Source organism: Puma concolor, chromosome D1 (genome assembly GCF_028749965.1).
Source record: "Puma concolor isolate L17-30 chromosome D1, mPumCon1.1.hap2, whole genome shotgun sequence".
Classification (NCBI taxonomy): Eukaryota; Metazoa; Chordata; class Mammalia; order Carnivora; family Felidae; genus Puma; species Puma concolor.
The window spans coordinates 52,857,233-52,883,058 of record NC_141676.1 but is presented as its reverse complement, the minus strand read 5'-3'; the positions used below and the strand labels follow the sequence as shown (position 1 = coordinate 52,883,058).

Below are 25,826 nucleotides of genomic sequence, written 5' to 3'. Positions count from 1 at the left end.
ATCATCCTTGACTACACTTTCACTTGACTTGAGGTGAATATGAATGTTTTAAATTTGTTTACTATGGAAAATTTCAAATATATACAAAAGGAGACTTAACAGTATAACGAACCCTCATATACCCATCATTCAGTTTCAATAATTATTAATTCCTGGCCAAGAGTTTATTATGATTTGACAAACATTTATGATATATGAACCATGTACCAGGTCCCAACCTACAACCTAAGGATCCAAAGATGAATCAGATTTTACTGTAACCCAATCTGAAGATATAATATCTGACCTTGGTTCTTGAAAGATGAGTAAGAATTATCCAAGAGAGGAAGGGTGTCCTCCTCATTCATTCATTCTTTCTTTCAACAAATAATTGTGAGGCACTGTCCTTGGTGCTAGGAACATGTAAAGAAACAAGAATACATGGCATTGTCCCCACATTCATAAAGCTTGAATAACAGGGGAAAGAGACATTAACATGTGGTTAGAAATGTCATGACTATCTTGAAGGAGATGGACAGGATGCTAGGAGCAGACTAAATTTGGCCTGGGAGGTTTGGGAAGGCTTTTATAAGGCAGTGGCACTTATGAGAGGCGAAGGGGTAAAGGAGATGGAGGTCATCCAGAAGAAGAGGAAATCACTCCAAGGCCAAGGAGAAGTACAAGAAGGCCAATATGGATGTGAGAATGGAGAAGTATTCTCATCTTATTAGATGAGCTAGAAAGGTGGATAGGTACCAAATCAAAAAGGGCCTTGTATGTTAGGCTAAGCATTCTGGACATTATTTTAAGGGGAATAAATAATCATCAGAGGGTTTGAGGCAGGGGAGTAGAATGTTCCCCCTTGTATTTTAGAAGATCACTTCAGCTGCTAAGTGGAGAATAGATAGGAGGAGGGCAAAATTGGCAGTGTGGGGACCAGTTAGGAGGCAATTGATGTAGTCTAGGTAGCAAATAATTATAGTGGTGGGAGTAGGGATGGAGAAAGTTGCATAGGTTTAACAAAAATTCAGTAGGTAGAATTCACAAAAATAGTGATCATTTGATTGATTGGCTATGGAAGTATGAATAAAGAGATGACTTCTGGATTTCTGCTGGAGCAAATGAAAAAATCCAGAAATATCACCCATTTACAAATCAGAATACTTGTCTTCCCAATCCCATTGAGTAGGATGGCTGCAGTATTCAGGGAAATCTCTTCAGATAACCAGAGGCACACAGTACAGGGTGGGGAAGGTGGGGAAAGGAGTCTAATTACCTAAGATGTAAAAAAGGAAATTGTACAGTTCACACATAGTGCAGTTTGACCTACACACAGTCTTCTTGAATCCCTGATCCCTTCGTGAGTCTGCAAAGCTTCCTGAATAATGGGGAGTCAAACTGTGTCCTTCACCCATCCTTTCTCTATTGTATCTCTTCTCCATTTCTAATGCTCTCCATGGCCTCAGAGCAATCAATAGCCTATGAACTGCCTCAGATGCTCAGTGTGTGGTTCTGACCAATGTAGGTCCCTCTGAGGCAGCAATCTTTTAAAGTTATTACTTTGAAACTATTAGGAAAAAACTTTATTTAGAAGCAAGTCTATCCAGGGGCACCTGGATGGCTCAGTTGGTTAAGCACTCAACTCTTGGTTTCAGCTTAGGTCACGATCTCACAGTTTGTGAGTTTGAATCCTGCATCGGGCTCCACACTAACAGCGCAGAGCGTGCTTGGGATTTTCTCTCCCTCTTTCTCTGCCCCTTCCCTGCTTACACACACACCTCTCTCCCTCCCTCTCTCTCTCTCTCTCTCTCTCTCTCTCTCAAAATTAATAAATAAATAAACTTAAAAAAAAAAAGCAAATCTATCCAAAGTCACATACCAAGAATACTGGCTTTACGCTTTTTTGATTAATAAACCAGCCATTTAACATTACCAGGCAGTTGGCACCTGTGTCACCTATATGGAAGAATAGATCCTTCATCTCTATTAGCAGCAAAGACACTTAATGATGCAAAGGCAGCCGTTTATACCACTGTATATAAGTATTGCTTTGATATTGCAATTTTTCTTGTAGTTTATTCAATAAACCCTCTTCTGGGTGGTTGTTATGATTTGAAAAATCTATAAGGAGTAAAATATTTCCAAATATTATATGGAGTGGCATTCATAAGTCAGATGCTAGGCCTAGCAAGGACTTGCTTAATGCCCTTCTTGAACAGAACTATTTTAGTATATCCCTGGGAAGAGGATATAGGGTGAGAAGAGAAAAGGACTGAGGTGAAGTCTAGGAGTACCACCAGCATTTGGGGAGCCAGCAGAGGAAAAGAAAGCTAAGAAGAAAACTGAGAAGACACAGTAAGAGAACAATCAGCAAAGAGTAATGTCATGGAAGAAATCCAAGGGAGGAAAGACTTTCAAGGAGGAAGAAGTGGTCAACAGCATTGAATGCAGCAAAGATTTCCAATAAAAAAGTATCCTTTGAATTTGGCAACATTGAAGGCCTGGATCCTCATGATATGATCTGTGTCAGCAGAAAATGAGGGCAGAAGCCACAATGCAAGAACATTGAACAAATGAAAATAAGGAAGTAGAATAAATAAGTGCAGACCCCCCCCCTTTCGAGAAATTTGGAAGAAGGAATAGACAGGTGAAAAGTGATATGTGAAGTTAAAGATTCTGGTTTTGTCTTTTTAAGATGGTAGAGACTTGAACATGGGTATAAATTACAAAAAGATACCAGTGGAGAAGATGAATTTGAAAATAAAAAAGATGATGAGGGGCACCTGGGTGGCTCAGTCATTTAAGCATCCTACTTTTGCTCAGGTCATGATCTCACAGTTGGTGAGTTTGAGCCCCTGATCAGGCTCTGCGCTGACAGAGCCTGTTTGGGATTCTCTCTCTCTCCCTCTCTCTCTGTCCCTCCCCAACTTTCTCTCTCTCTTTCTCTCTCTCTCTCTCTCTCTCTCTCTCTCTCTCTCAAAGTAAACTTTAAAAAAAAAAGGAAAGAAAAAGATGATGAGAGATGGAGGGAGATCCTGGAGGCAATAAGAGGAGGTAAGATCAAGAGTTCATGGAGAAGAATTAGACACCTTAACTTTATGGGCTGAATGGATAGAAATGAAGACAAGGGTATAGGTAGGGTAATTAATAAAGTGGAGCAGGCAAGAGGTTGAGGGATTTTGCACCTGGTGATATCAATATTGTCAAAATCTTTATCTGAGGAAGCAATACGTTTGGATGAGAACAAGAAAAACCTTATAAGGTGAGTATTACCCTGTCGTGAACATGTTGTTGCCATTGTTGTTATCTGCACAGCACCCACCCCCTTCTTATTGGTAACAGCACATCAGTTTTCTCTGAAGATCCATCCCCACCCCACTCTATGTGGTTCAGACGGGAATCATCTCAGTCCCATATCCATGTCAGTGCTGGATCTCTAACCTAGAGTCAGGTCAAAGTGATCAATTCAGAAATGGGTACATGATGGAATATGAGCAGTTTCCTGCAACTGTTGGGCAAGAGGTGTTCATAGAAGGCAAACCTGGTAGACATCTTGCCACAGGGAAGGATGAGCCTGCCTGAGAACAAAGCCAACTCAAGGCAGAGCTAAGGGGTGGAGTGAGACAGATGCCTGACAACATCAATTTAATACCTATATTTACCTCTGCCTAAAGTCCCGTAAGTCAGTAAATTTCCTTTGTGCTTAATTAATACTAATTTGAGTTAGGTTTTATCACCCAACTCATATATGATGAATATATGTGGCAGATGTTGCCTATTGGTACTCATCCCCACACCCACTCTTCTGTAGCCTCCCCTGTACTAACCGGGCTGGAAATCTGAAAGCCACATTTCTCAGATGCCTTTGTAGCATGAGAAGAGTAGGGGGAAGGGAGAGGTGCCTCTGGCAACATCAGCAGCAGTGGTTCCTGCCCAGCAAAAGCAGAGGTGATTCCAGTAGCATCAGCAGTGCAAACTCCAGGCGCATCAGCAGCTAGTGCAGATTTGTAGGCTCCAGCTCCTTGATCCACTCATGTAGATGTGTACATTCCAGCTCCTTGGTTCTTGGGCAATAACTTTTCTCCCTTTTCCCCCTCTAAACCAAGGTGAATGGTAGTTTCCTGGTCTCTGAATAACTCTGTTTTCCTTTTTATGCTTCTGCAGATCTCCATTATGTTGTTGTTGTTGTTGTTGTTGTTGTTGTTGTTGTTGTTGTTAAGTAAGCTCAGCACCCGATGTGGGGCTTCAACTCATGACCCTAAGGTCAAGAGTCACATGTTCTACTGACCAAGCCAGCCAGCTGCCCCCCTCCCTTACAACTTTGTAACAAATTCTTTGCTTTAAATCCTCCTCTACTTGTTATATCTGGAGTGATTTCTGTATTTTTATTGAACAGCCATCAATACAATATGCATTCCTTTTTTGCATACACACATGCATGTACACACACATACACCACTCACAAAACTCAGAGAGGCTAAATTTCTCAAATATACAGAGTTAGTAAGTGGCCTAGCTAGGATTGGAATTCAGACATGACTGATTCTAAAGTTCTCACTCTTTTTCTGACCTAACATTGGTTTTTGTATTTCTTTTCTTTTTATTTTCTTTTTTTATAGCTAGATTAAGTAGAAATTAGAGGGAACAGAGAAATAAAAGTATTGTTAAGTAAGTTGTTCAGGTGATCAATCTTAATGTTCACCTAGGGTAAGGAAAGAATGGCTTTGAGGGCATGGAGGACTGGGAGATAATTAAGGGATCAAACATCTCTATAAAATCAAGGAGGTGGAGAAGGAGAATGTAGTTGTGCAGGAGGCAGAAACATAAGGATAAGAGGTTGTGGTCACAAGTGGGATGGTGGAACTTAAGGCATTTTTTCACAGGAAGAGCAATTGTGAATAATGAGTAGGGTCAGAGTTTGGTCATACTAATTGGATGGCTTCACCAACTGAGAGGACATAGCAGAAGGTTGGTAGATGATGGCCATAAGAATGGTATGGGGGCACAAGGGTGGTGCAGTTGGTTAGTCGTCCGACTTCGGCTCAGGTCATGATCTTAGAGTTCGTGGGTTAGAGCCCCACATCAGGCTCTGTGCTGACAGCTCAGAGCCTGGAGTCTGCTTGAGATTCTGTCTCCCTCGCTCTCTGCCCCTCCCCAACTCACGGTCTCTCTCTCTCTCTCTCTCAAAAATAAATAAACATTAAAAAAAAAAAAAAAAGAATGGTATGGCTTGGGGCAGCTGGGTGGTTCAGTCAGTTGAGCGTCGGATTCTTGGTTTTGGCTCAGGGCATGATCTTGTGGTTCAAGGGATCAAGCCCCATGTCAGGCTCCAAGCTGATGGTGCAGAGCCTGCTTAGGATTCTCCCTCTCTCTCTGCCCCTCCCCTGCTCACTCTCTATCTTTCTTTCTCAATATAAATAAACAAACATAAAACGAAAAAAAAAGAGAGGTATTGCTCACTTGCATGATGTCAAAGAAGGAATTTAGGAATTTAACCTGCATAGAAAGAGGAAGAGGGATACCTGGGTGGCTCAGTCGGTTAAGTGTCTGACTTTGGCTCAGGTCATGATCTTACAGTTCGTGAGTTCGAGCCCCACATTGGGCTCCGTGCTAACAGCTCAGAGCCTGGAGCCTGCTTTGGATTCTGTGTCTCCCTCTGTCTGCCCCTCCCCCTCCTCTCTCGGTCTCTCTCCCTCTCTCTCTCTCAAAATAAATAAATATTAAACAAGAAAGAAAGAGAGAAAGAAAAGGGAGGGAGGGAGGAAGAAAGAAGAAAGAAAGAAAGAAAGAAAGAAAGAAAGAAAGAAAGAAAGAAAGGGAGGGAGGAAGGCAGGAAGAAAAAGAAAGAAAGAAAGGGAGGGAGGAAGGCAGGAAGAAAGAAAGAAAGAAAGAAAAAGAAAGAAAGAAAGAAAGAAAGAAAGAAAGAAAGAAAGAAAGAAAGAAAGAAAGAAAGAGAGGGAGGAAGGCAGGAAGAAAGAAAGAAAGAGAGAAAGAAAGAAGAAAGAGAGAGAAAGAAAGAAAGAAAGAAAGAAAGAAAGAAAAGAAAGAAAGAAAGAAGAGGCACCTCAGTGGTTCAGTCAGTTAAGCATCCAAGTCTTGATTTCGGCTCAGGCCATGATCTCATGGTTCATGAGATCCAGCCCCTCATCAGGCTTTGCACTGACAGCATGGAGCCTGCTTAGGATTCCCTCTGTCTCTCTCCTTTCCCCATCCCAACTTTCGTGCATGCATGCACATACCCTCTTTCTTTCTCTCTCAAAATAAACTTTTTTTTTAAAGAGGAAGAGAAATGGTACACATGTGTATGGGAGTCATACTAATACTGATATTGTTGCCCATCTATTGGGACAGCTATAGGGAAAGGAGGGGGGACCTTGGAGCAGAGCCCGATCTCAGTTAAAGCTGGAGGTAAAGAGATAGAGAAGTGTATTAACTATGGAGTGTATAGAGAATATAGAGAAGCTTATTAACCATTGGGTGAATTCAATAGGGTGCCATGAGAAGTTTGGGAAGGAGAGGTGCAATTATGAGTGGGGAAAAAGGGCCACAGAGCAGTTTGGAGGTGAGATTTCTCACTTCCCCCTCAGCCTTCTATCCAATATTTTAGCAAGCCCTATAGACTGTCTTCTAAATACTTCTTGATCCACCTACTTCTCTTCATCTCCATTACCACCCAGTGTCCAGGTCTATGTGATTTACCATCTAGTAACAGCACCAGTCTCCTCAGTGATCTCACATCCATTGTGGCCTCCTTTCACCCAGTCACAGTGATATCTCTAAAATGTAAACCTCAACACTCCATACCCATGTCTAAAATCCCTCAGTAGGTCTTCATTGCCCCCAAAGACAGACAAAATCTTAGCTTCTTAGCCTGGCATGAACTCATAAGCCCCTGCCTCCTTCTCCAACCTCATCTCCCACCAGCCCTTCATCTAGCTCCCCTGAATTACTGTGGTTCCCAATCCTGGCTGTTTCTTCTGCTCTGGCTTTTCTTTGCTTGTGTTCCCTCCTGCCTATAATGCTCCTGGAATGGTACTGCATAGTAGGCAGTGAATATATATTTGCTAAAGGGATTCCATACGTTCTACTCCTCTTTTGAAACTCAGATTAAGTGTTATGTGTAAAGGCTTTCCTAACCCCTTCATCCCAGGCATTGCTGGCTCCACTCTCCTTTGTATATACAGTCTTCCACCTTAATCTCTATCTCACTTTATTGCATTTGTCTAATGCCTTGTCTGGGGTCCCCTCTTGACCGTGATATAGAGTTGGAGATTATTGAGGGCAGGGACTGTGTAATTCGTTGACTGACACACTTCTCTGCACATAGGAGGTAAGTGGATGAAAGAAGCATGAGTAGGATCTTTTCTGTGAGTTCCTTGGAAACAAGCTAGAGGCTTCCAAGTGACAGAGCAGGTGGGAGAAGAGAATAAAGAGACTTAGATTTCCTCCTCAGAGAGGAGAAAGTTAACCTTGAGTACCAGAATTGCTGGATAACTGTTTAGACACCTCCAGGCTCTCTAGTATGATACAGTGATGGCCCTAGATGTAGTACATCAACTGAATGAGGCCCAGACCTGAGACTCTGGCCTTATCCTTACCCCTCAGACTGAAGGAAGGGCAGCCAGCCCTATAAGGATAATCATCCAGACATCATCAGGGATGAAGGAGAAAGCTCAAGATTCTTCTTGGGAGTGGACCCCACAGCTCTGGTGCCTTACCCCTAACCTCTGTTCCCAGCCCCAGCCAACCTCAAGTCCTGGGTCCATCCTGATCTAAGAGGCCCAGATTCATCTCCTTCCCTCCCTCCCAGCCACTGAAGCTGGTGAAGGAACCTTAGGCAGTCTCCTGGTCCAGTAGGACTGACTGGTGCATATCAAGAACCACTTTATGACCTGGCCTCCCAGTGCAAAGCCCTGTATGGCAGTTGGAGCTTGTCAGTCTACTGTTCTAGCCACCAAATTCCCACAAAACAAGGGGCCCCCAGGTCAGGAGGGGTTGGCCTTAAACCAGATAAGGCCGTGGTCTGGAGTGTGGATCTACTTCCAGGGATTTGTCCCTCAGCCCTCCCCTCCCTTGCTTCCCACAGCCTCATTTGAACTTGAGAGCCTCCAAAGAGATGTCATTAGCTTCTTAATTCAAAGGAAGAAGTGAGATTGTTCCACAACCAGGGCCCCTTGAGTCCAGCAAAGCAGCACTCTGGCTTTATTGTAAAGAAAATAGGCAGAAGGGGCTATGCCAGACTCATGTCAAGAGCCCTCCTCTCAATGACTGCAGCCCAGGAGGCTGTCCACTCTCAGGGGCTGGGGTAGGGTCTTGGCTGTGTTCAGTTTCTCCACATCACTGTAGCAGTACAAATTGGGGCCATGGATGAGGTACAAGCCAGGGCCGTTGGCAGAACATGAGTTGGGGCCAAGGGACTTTTCCACACACAGGGCCCCATCAACCTTCTCATGGGGCCAAGGAAGCTCCGTCCATGTGGCTTGGGCTCCTAACTTCAGGTCCAGCCACCACAGCTTCCGTCCTGGGAAAAAGGCATCAGACATAACATGGCTTACACATCATGGGGATCCTGATCTTGCCCTTCTTATGCCCTGATGGGGATCTATGCCATGGAGATATAGCAGAATAAGTCACCCTTTAGTATCCAGATGCCCCTCACCTGCCATAATGTGGAGCCGAGAAGACCCAGGACAAGTAAAGGCTGCATCTACAGCCTCAAGGTTGATCCCATGAGGGCTCCCAAATTCCTTCTCCAGCCTCTTTGGATAACCATCTACTAGAGTATAGCCTCCTTTAGTCAAGAAGATATATATCTGAGTGCCCTGGAGGAAAAAGGACATTAATCAGCATAGAGCTGGATATTCTCCCAGTCACCATTTCAAGCTTCTCTCCCAACACATACCTGGATCAGGTAAAGTTTATCATCCCAGGAAAAGGCAGCATCCACTGTTGAAGGACCCTGGGGCCACTGATGGGCAATGGGCCAGCTGTGCCACCCATCACGGCTGGTGTCCAGACGCCAGTAGTGGTACTCTGTGGGGTATCAGAGGTACCTTTAGTGCTGGTAGTAAAAGGCCAGGCAGTGAACAGGCAAGTAACAGGTACAGGAATAGGTCCTGAGAAGGAGGAGAGAACATCCAGAGGCCAAGAGTGAAGAGGCCAGGTGAGAGGAGCTAGAGCAGGACTTCAGCAAAGTTGGGCATGGTGACCTGATTGGAGCTGGAGTCACTGGGGGCCTGACAGAAGGGCAAGCATGGAGAACAGTGGCCAAAGTCCCAAGAAGGTTGGTGGATGCTCCCTACACGTCTCAGACATCCATGTACAAAAGTACTACAGATGAGACACAGTGACCAGAAGTTGAAAGGGAAGCACCACAGCACACTCCCGCTGAGTGTTCTCATTCTGGTGGTGTTCTCTAATCCCTTGAGGTGACAGGAGAATGAGGGAGTAGTCAGACCAGCATCCTCATTTTCTTCTCGCCATTTCATAACAACTTATTAAAGGAATTGTCTAAGTTCCCATTTATCTTTCCTTCCTTTCCCCACTTCACTTACACTTATGTCCTCCATTGAAACCGTACTTTTCAAGGTCGTCAGTGTCCTCCAACTTGCCAAATCTAATCGTCGATTCTGTCTCCATCCTGCTCCGCCTCTCAGCAGCATTTGACTGCTCACGACTCCCTTCTTTAAAGATCTTTTTTTGGATCTTGGCTCCTGTGATACCAGCCTCTTCCAGTGTTCTTCTAAATTTTTTTTGACTATTCTTCTCTTTAGCCTGGTATCTTATATTGGAATCCTCTAGTTTGGGCCTTGTCACTACCTACACTCACTGCCTTGGTGATTTCACCCAGTCCAGGGCTTTAAATACCATCTTTATGCTGATGACTTTTGATCTGTCTTCTTCAGCTTTCATGGACCTCTCCTTTGAGCATCAGGCTTAAACTAAACTGCCTACCCAACATGTCCATGTGGGTCCATTAGGCACCAAAAGCCTACCCTGTGCAAACTGATTTCTGCCCCCTGCCAAATACATACACGTATGTGCGCATGCGCGCACACACACACACACATGCACACACACACACACACACGCACACACACCCCTACTCTTTCCCTAGTCTTTCCCAATTTTAGGAAAAGGAACTACCAGTCACCTAGTTGCCCAGGCCCCAAAAGCTAAGTCATTTCTTGAAACCTCTCTTTTCCCTTCCCCACTCCAACCAATATTCAATCCATTGTTTAATGCTGTCAGCTCGAGGGGTGCCTAGGTGGCTCAGTCAGTTAAGTATCTGACTCTTGATTTTGGCTCACGTCATGATCTCATGGTTTGTGACTTTGAGCCCCTCACTGGGCTCTGTGTTGACAGCACAGGGCCTGCAGGGGATCCTTTCTCTTCCTCTCTCTCTGCCCCTCCCTTTCTCTCATGAGCGCTCTCTGTCTCTCAAAAATAAATAAACTTTAAAAAAAAAATGCTGTTGGCTCAACCTCCAAAATATATTATGATGACTCCTCACCACTTCTGCTATTATCCTAGTCCAAGCTGTTATTGTGTCTAATCCCGACAACTGCAAGAAGTACTAGCTGGATTCCCTGCTTATACAATTATATCTTTAATGACTTGGGTACTCCAGGATGATCTTCAAAAAATAAGTGAGAACATATCACAGTCATGCTCAAGGCCCCCTCCTGGCTTTCTTTCACAGTTGAAAATCCTTACCAGGCCTATTTAATCTGGCCCCTGCTTCCCTCTTTTCAAACCACTCACCTCCTCCTTCACTGTTCCTTAGCCTCACTGGCCTCTTTTCCTGATTCATCAATGTATCTGCTGTCTACCTTCCCTAAAATGCTTTTCCTCCAGTGCTTTATGTACCTAATGCCTTTTTATCACTGAAATCTCAGCTCAAAAGCATTTCTTCAAAGAAGGGGACCCTCATTTTCCTGACCTCTATCTCATTATCCTGTCCTAATTTCTTCGCAGCTTTTTTTGACACCTAACATTTTCAATGTCATATTTAAAAACATCAACAATTTTTAAATCCATACCAAATGGTATTTGAGAATAAGAAACATTCTGATGTTCCCAGAACACTTCACAACTACCTAAATTATTCTTTTCTTTTTCTTTCTTATTGCCCTGTCTTCCTTAGTCAAGCTCTATGAAGGCATGTGTCTCATCTGCTATGTTGGCTACTGTATCCCAGTGCCTAGAAAAATGCCCAGTGCCTCTCAGGTGCTCAATCATTATTTGTTGAATAAATAGCTGATGTTCTCACTCTACCCACAAGTTCTCTTTATAGTTGTTTACTGGGTATGTCATGGAGACTCTGTATCCACCTTCACCTCCTTATGAAACTACCCTGCTCGTGGCCCCTATTTTGAGAATGGGCTGTGGTGCTCTTTGTACAGAGGAAATAAGTGATGAGCCCCTTTTCCATCACTAGCCAATGCACACACTGACCAGCAATCACTTCAATGTGGTCTGGAATAAAAATATGGGCTGGGTCAGATTTGCTCTCTGGCGACCCAAGTAGGAAAAAGAGTAAGTGAGGCAGTTTCCAGTTGGATCTGAGGCTAAAAGATCATGAATAGAGAGAAGGAAGAGGGTATGATGGTCCTCGTGCAAGCCAACATTGTGAAAAGGCGGGAAGAATAGGTAAGAAGCTATGACGCAGAGAAAGAAAGATATATCGGAGAGAAGAGAGGACCAGCCCTATGCTAAGTAGCTGAGTCACATGAGTGTTTTCACCAAGATAGTGAATTCTCACTTCAGCTGGGGATTTTTAACATAATGGTATTCTCTCCATAGCTGGTACTCTGTCATCAACTAGGGAACATATCTAATACTTTTGATTTGGGAGTACAGCTAAATTCTATTCAGGGCCACATGGCCTGGAGGTTCTATAATCTCTCCATGGCTGGGTATTCTCTCTACATCCCCATGTGGTCCCTATGGCCCTGATTTCTCAATGATCTCTACCTCCTTTCCTTTATCTCTGTCTCACTTTTTCTGTGTGTTCTCCTGGTGGTCCTATGCTTTCACCATAGCTTCATGGTCTGATAGTTATGTGTTCTTACCATGGGCATGTATTTACAGTATAAGTCTCTATTTTCACTACAGGTGTGTGTTTCATCATGGATGAATGTTCTCATTATAGCATGCGTTTCTGTTGTGGAGATATACTCTCCTCATGACTGTGTCTTTTTCAGTATAGCTTGGTAGTCATGTCTGATCAGATTTGTCCAGGGTTTAAGAGCAAAACGGGATTTTCACCATTCTGTGTTCTCACCACTATTTTACATTTGTACCTGATCATACATTTATCTTGGGCTGAATGTAACTTGGTTGCTTTACTCCTTCTCTTGGAGCTATCCTCAAGTGTGGATCAAGACTCATCACTTTGTGCCTCACTAAACCCAGAACATCCCTAGGTATCATTACATGGCCTTTACCAATTAATGCCACAGGTCTGGAGAGAGGTGCCTCCCCAGTCACTAAAAGAAGAAACCTCCTCGGGCTAGTGAAGGTCTAAGGGACCCAAAACATGTTGCAGGTTCTCAGCAACAGGAACACCTCATCCCCAGGTAATGCTGTGCCCAGAGGCCTGAACTAAGAACAAGAACTTGGAAAAAGATGGAACTCCTAAGGATATACTTAGGGGGAGCTAGAGGACCTGGCAAGATGTGCAAGAGCAAAGGGAATATAACATAAGGAGTTATATGGACCCACAGAGGGCACAGACCTGAGAGTAGAGGGTACTGGGAAGCAGACAGGTAGATGAAGTTAGAGGCCTGGGCAATGAGAGACAAGGTTGAACAATATGCATCAGAAGAGATGAGGGATAAAAAATTGCATGCTGAGGATGCTAAGGATGGGGTCCAAGGGGACAAATAAGGGATGCAGTGATGAAAGTGGAGGAAGTACATCAGAGATGGGAGATACATGCGAAAGAGATGGGAGGAATGGAGGGCAGAGATGGGGGAATTAGGGGTATCTCTCACCACTAAAGGCATACGTGGCACCATGGTTGTCAGTCAGCAGTGCAGATAAGACTAGATCTGGGCCACAGCGCACATCCCTATGGCCAGGGTGGGTACCATTCCCATGGCCTGTCCCATTCCTGTGTCCATGGCCTGGGAAGAGAAATAGGTGAGGGGGAACACAGAGGGAGATCAGAGGTCAGAATGCAGTCTGAGGTGGAAGAGATGGCAAGGATTAGTGGGAATGTAGGCTTCTCCCACAGGAGGACAACTGGGAAGATCCAGCATGGAGATGGGGCTAGGGCAAGGGCCAAAGTACTATACCAGAGAATTTAGGTAGGAGCTGGGGTATGAAAACTCAGGGGAGGTAGATGAATTCCAGTAGGTTTCAGGGGCTAGGGCTTTCTCACCTCTGCCAGGGCAGGGTATGAAGTAGTCTCGAACATCCAGAGGGTACTTTGGAAGCACCTCTCCCGTGACGGGGTTGAAGCGCAGGAATTGGTTACCCCGGAAGCAGTAGTAGCAGCTGAGCCATCGCAGGGCAGAGGAGCAGTTCCCAACAGCCGGCCAGGAACGCTCCTTTGTGGCTCCCGTAGTCAAGTCCCAGAACCATGTGTGGTTACCTTTGTCCAATCAATCAACAAGCATTCAGTGGGCCAGGCTACACCCTCCCTTACACTTGCATTGGGCCCAGGCTGGGCCAGATATGATCCTGGCCATGTGAAGCTCACAGCCCGCAGGGAAACAGTTGAGAATGATCATACAATAAAATTCAGCAGGAAAATGCACATGATTGGCTCAGCAAGTACGGTGAGGAGAGACAGGGAAAACTTTCCAGAGAAGGTGATATTTAAATTAATACCTGAAGCAGGAGTTACAAGGCAGAGAATAGGAGGAAAAGGAACTCCAGAGAAAGGAAAATCTGAAGCATGAAGCAAATTGAGTGTATAAGGAACAGCATAGTGTCTCTGGAGTTTCATATTCAAGGTAAGGGCATGATGAGTGTCGAGGCTGGAGGGTCAGTAGGAACTTGCTCATGGAGAACCTTATATGTAAGACTAAGGAATACAGATTTATCCTAAGGGTCATGGGGAACAGTGAAGAACTTTTAGCAAAATTGCACCATTACCTCACCCAGGATGACTTCCTCTCCTTTCCCTATTTGACCTCTAGATCATAACTGGCATCTCTATTTCTTCCCTTCCTTGGGAAGCCATATGGTGGCTCTACCATCCCTGTGTTACCTCAATCACCAACAACCATTACTCCAGTCTCTCTTATTCCTGCCTCAACTGACCTTGGAAGAAGAGGACACCCTCCTCTTGGCATTCCCCACGGTGACATTCCACAGCTGCATCCACTGGGGATGGAATTCCAGGAAACTCTTCTTGGAGCAACTTAGGATATCCTTTCTCTTTCTTCTCCGGAGGGTACACCCAGACTTTGTCCCCCTGCATATAAATCACTCTATTTTTAACTGTGCACCTCCACATGCTGCCATTCTGCATTTACACACAACATCTTTGATATATTGCATCTATACAATGTCCTCCTGTAGGCCTACACACTTTTGATCCACCTGTGGATAACAATGTGCTGACCCCTTGCACAAATACTAGTTTGTGCAAATCCCACCACTGTTGCTATAACACATGCACACATCTGGCTGTGTACAACCAGAGACTCCCATGGCACACTTATCTGTAACACCATTAGTCTTGGCAAACACATCCACACATAGTCATCCTGCAGTCATCCATCCATTCATACATTCATTTGTTTATCTATGTATTCATCCATTCACTCAAGAAACAGTTGCTAGGGGCGCCTGGGTGGCGCAGTCGGTTAAGCGTCCGACTTCAGCCAGGTCACGATCTCGCGGTCCGTGAGTTCGAGCCCCGCATCAGGCTCTGGGCTGATGGCTCAGAGCCTGGAGCCTGTTTCCGATTCTGTGTCTCCCTCTCTCTCTGCCCCTCCCCCGTTCATGCTCTGTCTCTCTCTGTCCCAAAAATAAATAAACGTTGAAAAAAAAAAATTTAAAAAAAAAAAAATAATAAAAAATAAAAAAAAAAAGAAACAGTTGCTAAATGACTACCATATGCCAGATATTGTGAAAGGCACTGAGGATAAAAGGATAACAAGATTGTCTCTGCCTTCAAAGAGTTCACTGTAGAAAGGATCCTACAATCCTAGCCATGCAGCCACCAAAGTGGAAACATGTGAAGTGCATTGGGAATATAGGCAGAGTGTTTAAGCTTACTTAGAGAATTCCTGGAAGCCTTCACAGAGGAGGAAGCATTTAGGCCTGAGTAGGAATTTTTCAGGTGGACAAGTGTGGAAAGGGTGTTACCAGCAGAGGGAGCAGAGGGAGCAGCCGGCACAAAGCCTGCACAACTACATGTGGTCTCATGTAGCTGGCACACAGTGAATGTGGTGGGGGAGGAGAAGAGCTTGGAAAGATAACCAAAGGCCAGAACTCGAGCCCCATGTGTACCTGACTTGTAGGAATTGGCACAGTGTGGTACCACTTAGTGAAACAGGGGACACAGCAGGAAGGGTAGGTTTGTGAGAAAGATACTAAGTTCAGTTTGGGAGATATTGAATTTGAGGTGCTACAGAACATCTAAGTTGAAGATGTCTGCAGGAAATAGGAACGAGATGTCTGGAGCTCTGGGAGATATCCAGATCTGGTGTCCACAACACAGAGAGTCCTCAGAGCTGTAGCAATGGTTGAGATCACCCAGGGAGGGTATATCTGGGACAGATCTCCAAGGAACATACAGGGACTGGCTGAGGATAAGAAGCTTCAAAAGAGCAAGAAAGAGGCAGGAGGGGAAATCAAGCTGGCAGCGAGGGCTGCCCCAAGCACACAGCACCTTATGCAAATTAGGAGAAGGCGCCCCTTCCTCTGAGCAGACATAGCCTGGGCCAGGGCATGGGACTTGGTGAGCACAGAAGACTTGATTTCATCTTCCACTCACACCCTAGTCAGACGCCATTGTTGTGAACAGCCTGGCCACCATACAAAGAGTACTTGATGCAGAGTCATGGAAATCAAGGGAAGAAATTACCAGAAAGGAAAGGATGGACAAAAGCATCAGGAGTAGCAGAGAAGTCTGTATAAAGATTGGGCCTGAAGAATAGCCCCTGGATGCTATGCCTGCCAGGCCCACATGCACATACACTCCCTTGGCTTGAGCTTCTTCAGGAAAATAAGGCACAGGGGGAGGAAATCTGGAACCTACAGGTAAGGAGTCCATGCTAGGGCCACCTGTGGGAGGCTCTATAATGTCCATTCCAGCCCTTCCCGGCCCAGCCCTGACCTTGGCCCAGAAGTACCTTGATCAGGAAGACACTGTTGTGACCACGGCGGAATGCAGCATCCACAGGGCTGGTGAAATTCTTCCACCTCTCTGAGATTAACTCCCGGACCCATTTGTGACTCTTCCACACGAACTCCCCTGAAAAACACACACTCTGAGGGACCCAGAACAAACATTTGGCCTACTGAGATAGTTACAGAGAAGCTGTGTATGATACCCTCAGATAATTTCTGAGATCTTCCACAGACAGATACACCCTCAGTGAATGGGACCAAGTCTGAAGTCCCAAATGCCCCAAACCCAGCCCCTCCTACCTTTAAAAAAGAGCATGGCCCCATGTTCATCCAGGGTGGTAGCATCAAAGCTCCAGCCATCCGAACAGGGTTCTGGGATGGAGATGGGGAGATACAAGTAAAAGACCAGTCAGGTAATACAATGCAGAGACACAGACAGACAGACAGATTCAGGGAGCTGGGGCCTCACCTGTCACATCTGGGTTCACTCTGGCCCCACTCCCACCTTCAGCTCCGTTCCCAGGGGTACCATCCCTAGAGACAAGACAGATAGTTGTCTGGATCCACTGGGCCAAATCCCTCTCCTTTAGCTCCTGTCTTCAAACTTGCAGGGCCCTAAAAACTGGCCCTATCCCACTTTAGCCCAGTCCCCAGTCCTTCCCCAACCCCAGCTTTACTCACGGAGGAAGAGGGTGGGCAAAGGTCAGAGACCAGCACAGGCCCAACAACCCCAGTGCAACTGGTACTCCCAGTGCACGAGCCATGCTGAGATGCCACAGGATAGCTCTGGGCACCTGGATGAGCCCCCTATATAGAGATGGCAGCAGCACCACCCCCACCATGAGCCTGCTGAAACTCCAAGTCCTGTCTGTCAGAACTATGCCAATATTGGCTGATTACATCAGCGCAAATAAGGTCAGGGTCTGGACAGAAATCTGAGTCCAAGACTAACTCTTCCCGGCAAGAGGCCCCATCCCCCTTCAATGACTTTTGAGCAGTAACTAGCCCCTGCCATTGATGCCCAGTTGTGACTCTCATCACCTTGGTGATGGGTCCAGGTGCCCATAAGGTCAAGGAAGGGCATAGATGGATTGAGAAGCACCTTTCTGTGGTTGGATTTACCTCTATAATGGGGGAGGAGAGAAGAGGAAATTACCACTTTTGTGTACTAAGTGTCAAGCCCTGCTCTAAGATAGCTAAAGACACTGATACTTACACATATTTAGCAACCAGACATTCATACAAACATACTTAGACATATTCAGAGAACAGCTTTTTTCCAAGCTTTATCAAGGGTCTTTCTGGGGGCATTCCCAAATCTCTTCAGCTTTGCCCTTAATGGGTCAATAATATTTCGCTGTTGCCAAATGTCTAAGTCCTGCCCCCAGCCCCACCCCTACTGGTAAAGAGCTTTGAAGAATCACCTGGGAGGGAAGGGCTAAATGGGGCAGAAAGAGGTGTCTCTCTCCCAGATTGCATTTCTAGTAATTAGTCTTTCTTGGTAGTTTCCACCTTAAGGGAAAAGTACTTTATTTACCCATCACAGAATAAATAGAACTGTAACTGGGATTTCACAATATTTACTGCTGAGTCTTGCTTAAATGCTATCTTCTGAATGAAGTCCTTCTTGACCACCTTATCCAGCCATTTCAGACACTTGCATATTTCCTTTATGTCACTTATTAAATCTTGAAATTATTTCATCTATTTATTTGTTGCTTTGTTTGTTTGTTTTGCCCATCCTGTTTACCATTACATTCTATCCACCTAAAATAGTACCTGGTGCATAATGGATGCCCAATAACTATTTGTTGAATGGGGGAAAAGACCGGATTTCAAGTACTGACTACTGTTGCTATTATTGCAGTCAAATTTCTGACAATTTGTTTTCCTTCTGGGGAAAGGGGTATATCAGGAATTGGGGGTGTGTTAATGATGGGAAGCATATTGTGATCAAGGAGTCATATGTCCCCTTGTCACTGCCCTTCATCTGATGGTCTTGTTTCTCTCTCCAGTGTCCCATCCCCATATCCTTCTCTCTCTCCAGCCCTGGTATCTCACCTGCTATCTCTAGTATCGGCTATCTTCAGTACTCCTTGGGGCCACTCCCAAAGCCTGCCCCATTTCCATCTGAGACTTGGCTGCTGAGTCAGGAGACAAATATAGGTAGTCTGGTATGGGCCAGGCTGAGGTTCCAGGACCCCTATTCCCTAGCCCCCCTGAAAGGGGCCTGATTCCTCTCAGATGGCCCTATGCCCCTGACATTTCCCTATATAACCCTAGCAAAAGTCTCAGATCCCTTTCCTACTCTGCAAAGTTTTCTCCCAACAGAAAAACAAAGATTTCTGGGACCTCTGGAACAATGTATCACTAGGCCTCTGCCCTCAGGCTCAGTCTTCTCCCCTGACTTACAGATGAAAATGTGCCTTTATAATATCATTCCTCCTTAGTGGGAAAATCGGGACTTCCCAAGCCCTTGGCAGTATAGGCAAATGTCAGGGCTCCTTTGGGAATGCAAGCTGGTGCAGCCACTCTGGAAAACAGTATGGAGGTTCCTCAAAAAACTAAAAATAGAACTACCCTACGACCCAGCAATTGCACTACTAGGCATTTATCCACGGGATACAGGTGTGCTGTTTTGAAGGGACACATGCACCCCCATGTTTATAGCAGCACTATCAACAATAACCAAAGTATGGGAAGAGCCCAAATGTCCATCGATGGATGAATGGATAAAGAAAATGTGGTATACATATACAATGGAGTATTACTCGGCAATCAAAAAGAATGAAATCTTACTATTTGCAACTACGTGGATGGAACTAGAGGGTATTATACTAAGCGAAATTAGTCAGAGAAAGACAAGTATCATATGACTTCACTCAAATGAGGACTTTAAGAGACAAAACAGATGAACATAAGGGAAGGGAAACAAAAATAATATAAAAACAGGGAGGGGGACAAAACAGAAGACCCCATAAATATGGAGAACAAACTGAGGGTTACTTGAGGGGTTGTGGAAGGGGGTATGGGCTAAATGGGTAAGGGGCACTAAGGAATCTACTCCTGAAATCATTGTTGCACTATACGCTAACGAATTTGGATGTAAATTTTAAAAAATAAAAAATAAAATTAAAAAAAAAAAAAAAAAAAGAAAACTACTTGGCAATGTCTACCAAAAGTAATTATATGCGTACTCTAGGATGCATACTCTGCAATGCCACTTCAAGGTATATAACCAATACAAATTTATATATATACTTAAAAAAAAGGTCAGAGCTCCTATAGCAGATGCCTGACACCCACCTTGTCCCCACTGCAGGGCATCCCTGGCTGGACCTGCTCTGCCCCAGCTTCTAGGCACTGGACACAGGGAGCACTACCCGCAGACTTGCTTTCACCTATTTTGTTTTGTTTTTTGTTTTTTGTTTTTTGTTTTTGCCTCTCAGTCTCTAAAACCTCATATAACCTTCCTGGAATTCTCCCTCCTGAGCACCCAGTGACTCTTCCTCAGAAACCCCCTCAAACCACTGTCTGTAGCTCCAGACCTGTGCCTACATGCCCTACTAGATTTTGCTGAGCCTACCAGGGGAATGGAGGTTTTCACATTGAGTCACAAACACCCCCCAGAAAATCCACAGTGAGGGTCTTCAATAGCTGTACTATCAGGGCCCTGAATGGCCCTGCTGCCCCAGGGGAGCAGCCTCCCCTCTGGCCTAGCAGGACTTTTTGAGGAGAGACAGCATACATACTGGATGGTGGTTTTTCAGCTTGGGCTCTTTTTCTCCACACAGTTCTGGTCCCCTTCACAGCATCCCTGGGTCTATCTATCCTAGAAGAGTGATTTGTGGCACTTTCTCACTGTTGTTTCCTAATTCTCTTGTCTACCCTAAGGGGGCTTAGATACCATTATAGGAGTCTTTCTCTTCCTTCCCTGCCCCCCACAACCCACCCCCCCCCCCCCGTCATCCCCCTACCCCATTTCCCCTGCCCCACCGTCCCAGGGATAGACCAGCAGAGTCTTCTGCATGGCAGGCAGTTCTGTTCAAGCTCAAGTTCTGAGCAGGAGCTAAGAGGCAGAGGACTGTGTCCATTTGGGAACCCAGGCTGTGGATATGTATGTTGATCATTCCGGTGCTGGTCACAGGGCACAAGACAACTCTTCTCAGGGGACTCAAATAGGACTGGCCTTGCTTCTTTGCTCACTTGAGGTGGCCATTTCTGCTTATCCTGAGTCCTTCGCAGCCCTCTGGGCTGGGCTGAGAAAGGGCTCCTCCATACTTGGGCCAGAGCGCCCCCTGGAGGCCACAGGATTTAGTGTGCACCCACCCTTCAACCGGAGGCCAGTTTTCCTCTCCACAGCCTTCTTTCCCCCCTCCTCTCAGTCTGGCTGTGGGGCCTTAATGGTACATCCCTTCCTCTGCAAACCTCTGCTGCCCTGAGCAGGTTTGGGAACCTCAGTCTCTTGCTTGATTTCCTGGGGAATTCAAGCCCAGAAAGAGCCAACTATCCCTTCCTTGTGGTCTTCTGAATCCTCTTATCCAGCAACTTTCAGACTTCCCACAAAGGGGGTCTGAATGTGGGTCTGCAAAGGTCTTCATGGACAGAATTTCCTCTTGCATTGCATGGGCTACATTTAAGCTGGACACTCACCCACCATCCCCTGGAATGGCTTGTCTAGCCGGTCCCACCCCTGGTCTGAGTTCTCTGATCTCAGTCATTTCTCCTGGGGCCCACTGAATGCTGGGTGTGCTGGGCCTGCAGCCCAGCTGTGTACTCCTGGGAGCAGAGCCTGAATTCCTTTCCCTCGACTTAGAAGGCTTGGGATAAAGCTCCAGGCACCAAAAAGAGCTAGCTGCTCCAAGGGTACCTGGGTGGCTCAGTTGGTTGAGCCTCTGACTTTGGCTCAGGTCATGATCTCATGTTCAAGTCCCACGTTGGGCTCTCTGCTGACAGCTCAGAGCCTGGAGCCTGCTTTGGATTCTGTGTCTCCCTCTCTCTGCCCCTTCCCCACTCTCTGTCTCTCTTTCTCTCTCTCAAAAAAAAAAATAAACATTAAAAAAAAAAAAAAGAGCTAGTTGCTCCCAATTGACTCCTCCAACATGCACATTTTCTCTTGTTCTGTCATAATGGGCCTTCCTGCATAGTCTATTCCTGCTTCTCTGTGAATAAATATAGTAATAATTTGCTCATATCTATTGGACACATGTATGCGCTTGGCAGTGTTCTTGACATGGATTATTTCATTAAATCATATATATGACATATATACATACAGGATACTATTAGTCCTATTTTATAAATGAGGTAACTAATATTAGGTATTGTAGCTAAATCCCATTGTTAGCAAATGGTAGAGCCCTGATTAAGTTTTGGCTGCCTGACCTTTTGGGGTATGCTCATTACCCTTTCAAAGTACATAAGAGCCAGCTTTCCAGAATGGAAAAAGCCCTGATTGTAGCATTTGCTAATTTCTGTGGTATAAATCTCCTATTGTGGCCACCGTCAAGCTACAAATGACACCATCAAAGTGGAATTATGAAAAAATGCACAGTAACGTACTACTTGCTATATGGCATTTCCACCACACAGATACAATAGATGTAAATAACCTCAAGAGCACAGGTAATAATAAAATGCAGTAAAAATATTAGGAAGTGATGAGTTTTGAGTACTACATTTGATTTTCATAAAATGTACTTAACCTCAAATTTACATAATTTAATTTTTAATAATGGCTGGGTTGCAACAACCAGCTGTCACAATTCCTGAAAATTCAACAACGAGCCCTCATGAGCCATATGAGCCAGCTCCAGCACGCCACTGCCCACCAGACTTCCTTAATGAATGGGACAAGGGATGTCATCTGCTTTATTCACCATTGTATCTGTAGTACTTAGAGCAGTGCCTGAAACACAGTATATGTTTAATAAATATTGAATCCTGTTCCTACTTTCTGAGTACTTATGTACTTATGTATTTATGTACTTTCTCTGCCTCCTTTGAAGTACAAACATTATCATTTCTTGTTTGATCACTGAAATCACTTCTGCCCCTCTACAATAGTCTTCATAGCAAGAACAGTAATTTTCAAAAACATACCTGAAACAACCTTATGCTTCTGCTTAAAAGTTTTTTTTCCATGAAGACAAAAATCAATTTTAATTCTACTAGCCAGGAACACTACTATTAATATTTTATCTATTCCAGTCTTTTTCTATTCCCTCAACATCCCTTCAGAAACAAAGATATAATTTTATAAAGCTTTTTTCTTCCTTAGTGTATCTTGGACACTAGCATTTTTAAAGGATGCATATATTCCATTATATATTTAAGCAAAACTTGATATAGCCATTCCCTGCTAGTGGACATTTAGGTTTCTCTGGGATTATTATTTTCTATTATAAATAAAGCTGTGACACACATTGGTACACACACCTCTTTGTGCTTTTGCCCAATTATTTCCTTTGAAAACATCCTAGAACTGGAAGACTCTAGATGATTTTAGAGTATCTCTGGTCTACGAGGGGAATAGTTTAGAGATGTTGGATTTTCTTCTGTTCTTTCTTCTCACTTTTCTTTCCACCCCACAGAGTCATTGTCCAGCTGCCAGTCCATCCCAAAAGACACCCTTTCACCTCTTTCTGTGGTTTACTATTAAACTCCAGATCAAATCCAAACCCTTTATCTGAGTTAAATGATCCAACGCAGGCCTGACTCTCCAAACTTGTTCCTTCCCTCTCTCCCTCCACCTTCCTTCTTCCTCAACACAGAGGCCTCCTTTCAGGTCCTCCCAAACACTGAGATCTTGATTCCCCAGGACCTTTGTACCTGTTCTTTATCTGGAAATCTCTACCTCTTCTTCTTCTTCTTCTTCTTTTTTAAGTTTATTTATTTTGAGAGAGAGAGAGACAGAGCACATGAGAGGGGAAGGGCAGAGAAAGAGGAAGAGAGCGAATCCCAAGCAGGTTCTACACTGCCAGTACAGAGCCTGATGTGGGGCTTGAATCCACAAACTGTGAGATCATAACCTGAGCTGAAGTCAAAAGCCAGATGCTTAATCGACTGAGCCAACCAGATGCCCCTCTACCTCCTCTTCTTAACACAGGTGGTTCCCTACTCACCACCCACCCCAGGCTGCAGGTCACTGCTCAAAGAGGAGTTATTTGGGGGCACCTGGGTGGCTCAGTGGGTTGAATGACCAACTCTTTGTTCAACACAGGGCTCGAACCCACAAACCGTGAGATCATGACCTGAGCCGAAGTTGGACACTTAACTGACTGAGCCACCCAGGTGCTCCTTGAGTGACCAACTCTTAATTTTGGCTCAGGTCATGATTCCAGGGTTGTGGGATTATGCCCTGCATTGGGCTTCCCACTGAGTGTCAAGCCTGCTTAAGACTCTCCCTCTCTGCCCCTCTTCCCTGCTTGTGCTCTCTTTAAAAAAAAAAAAAAGAAAATTGTTATATATATATATATATATATATATATGGCCTTCCTTGCCTACCCCATTTAACATCACATTCTTTTATTTATTGCATTCTATTCATTTCCATCACAGCTTTAACACAAACTGCCACTATACATTTACTTCCTGTGTTTACTTTTTTGCCTGCCTTCCCCACTATACTATCAACTTCATAAGGGCAAAGAACAGTTCTGTCTGTACTCTCAGGGCCCACCACTCTGACTGATACTAAGTGCATACAAGCACTTACTGAATGAATACATGAGCCCACAGGCCACATATGTCCAGAAGGCTGTTCTGCAATCACCTGATTGACCTACATAAGCAGGTGTGAGTCCTTGCAGGACCACAGAATAACTTTCTGACCTGTCCCAGCAAGGGTTCTGCTGCAATATCCAAGTCTGTAAAGATTATTTAAGACATGCCAACCAAGTGAAGGCATAGCCTCCACTTCCAGACACCACTTCTGCCTACTTCTGGACCCATGGCCTGAACTGGGAGAAAAAATGCCCACTGTGATCAAGTCTAAGAGGAAGTGAGTAACCCTACCCTGAGGCATCTTCTGCATGGCTTAGGCAGACAACCTAATCTGGTATCTATGGAAATCAGCCCCAGCAGCCTATTCTTGTGCTGGTAGGAAAGCCATCTGGGGCTTCCCACCCAAAGGACTTCATTTTTATTGCCATTTTATTCCCCTGCTACTTTTAGGTGTCCAGATGTAAGCGTGTGAGAGTTGAGGGCTGGGAACTTTGAGCTTCCATCCTCAATGCCACTGCTGGTGCTTTGTCAAGAAAGGAGTACATACACCTGAAACTAAGATAACATTATGTGTCAACCATACTTCAATAAAAAAAATAAATATAAAGAAGGGAATGCAGGAGGAATAAACTATCACCTGAGAGCTCCCAGGGGAAGACTGCACTGGTGCCAAGTGACTGATAATTGAGCACACTATCCATGCTGGTCAGGGCATGGGTCTAGGCAGTCCTACTCATAATTGGAGCCAGAAGTGCAGGCCCCATAAGAACACTTGCCCTAGAACTTCAGAGAGTTCATCTGTCCCTACACCTGCCTAGCAGGTCCCAACTGGTGGGGACAAAGAGGCTCAGGGAGGTGAAAATAACCAAGACTTCCATGTGGTCTGCGTGGTGCTCCCTTGATCTCTATAAAGCCCCCATGGTCTCCGTGGACAGGTCCTCCCATCCTAGTCCCAGGAATCATACACCAGGACAATGTCGAGCTTTCCCATGGCTTCTCATAACCAACCTTCCCTGATCTGTCCTTCCCCAAACCTTGTGGAGTGCCTTCTCTGCCGGTTACTACACCAGGTGCAAGGAATGTAAGGATGAGTTAAGTGCTACAGCTTTCAGATTAGGAGTATGACAGCTACAGATTCCAGTCCGGGCTCTGCCCTTCATCAGCCATATGCCCTATTCCTCTGAGCCTCAGCCTTTTGTAGAGGGAGAAGTCAGAGCCCCTGACTCCCAAATCACTGAGTGCTGGTTATAATTATCTCTGGAACTGGTAGTCAACTCCAGGGGACTAGAACTCAGGAGGGGTATGAGGATTCTCATTCCACTGTGGAGAAGGGGCGATGATCACGGAATGGGGAACAGGAGGATGAAGCAGGGCTCCACAGCTTCAGCAGTGAGCTTGAAAATTGGCCATGGAGTCTCCCACACCTGGCTTCCACCTGGGATAGCCCCAAGGTCCCCAACCCAGGCCTGGGCTTCAGGAATTACTGTCATACCCTCAAACTGTTCTCCCTGCAGCTGCTGGCTGGGTTCTGGGCAAGGGTCATTTTTTCCCAAGCTCCTTCTCAGCTGTAGGGCACACAGCCAAAGGACTTACTATTTCTGCAGGAGACATGGGCCCAGGGACAGGGACTTGGCAGGTGGCTAAGAGTCCCAGGGGTTCACCCTCTCTTGTGTTCTACTCCTGAAACTTTAAAACATCAGGGCTCTTAGGATTCTGGATCACCTGCCTGCCTGCTTCCTTTTAGTTCAGAGTGAGTCCCACCCTCCCATACCCTTGAAGCCCCACCCCACAAGAAAGCAACAAAACCA

The 25,826-nt window shown here is 45.2% G+C and overlaps 1 protein-coding gene across 1 annotated transcript; it reads right to left on the bottom strand.

Moving 5' to 3' along the window:
- Window positions 1-8,158: 8,158 nt before the first annotated feature.
- HPX (hemopexin) lies at window positions 8,159-17,132 on the bottom strand. Its single transcript, XM_025928754.2, has 10 exons — window positions 16,975-17,132; window positions 16,763-16,827; window positions 16,594-16,665; window positions 16,296-16,417; window positions 14,254-14,407; window positions 13,367-13,579; window positions 12,978-13,109; window positions 8,882-9,012; window positions 8,639-8,801; window positions 8,159-8,500 (listed from the first exon to the last, which is right to left on the bottom strand). Exons 1-10 carry the CDS (start codon window positions 17,055-17,057, stop codon window positions 8,241-8,243), a joined length of 1,395 nt encoding a protein of 464 aa, XP_025784539.2. The 5' UTR covers window positions 17,058-17,132; the 3' UTR covers window positions 8,159-8,240.
- Between the last annotated feature and the right edge of the window lie 8,694 nt (window positions 17,133-25,826).

What these genes read in the sequence shown, in the direction of transcription:
- HPX (XM_025928754.2), bottom strand. Translation starts at nt 17,057, where the DNA reads ATGGCTCGTGCACTGGGAGTACCAGTTGCACTGGGGTTGTTGGGCCTG. An exon ending in AGTGAACCCAGATGTGACAG is followed by an intron (nt 16,666 to 16,762) that starts GTGAGGCCCCAG and finishes TCTCCATCCCAG; the next exon opens with AACCCTGTTCGGATGGCTGG. An exon ending in CATACCCTGCCCTGGCAGAG is followed by an intron (nt 13,110 to 13,366) that starts GTGAGAAAGCCC and finishes TTCTCTTCCCAG; the next exon opens with GCCATGGACACAGGAATGGG.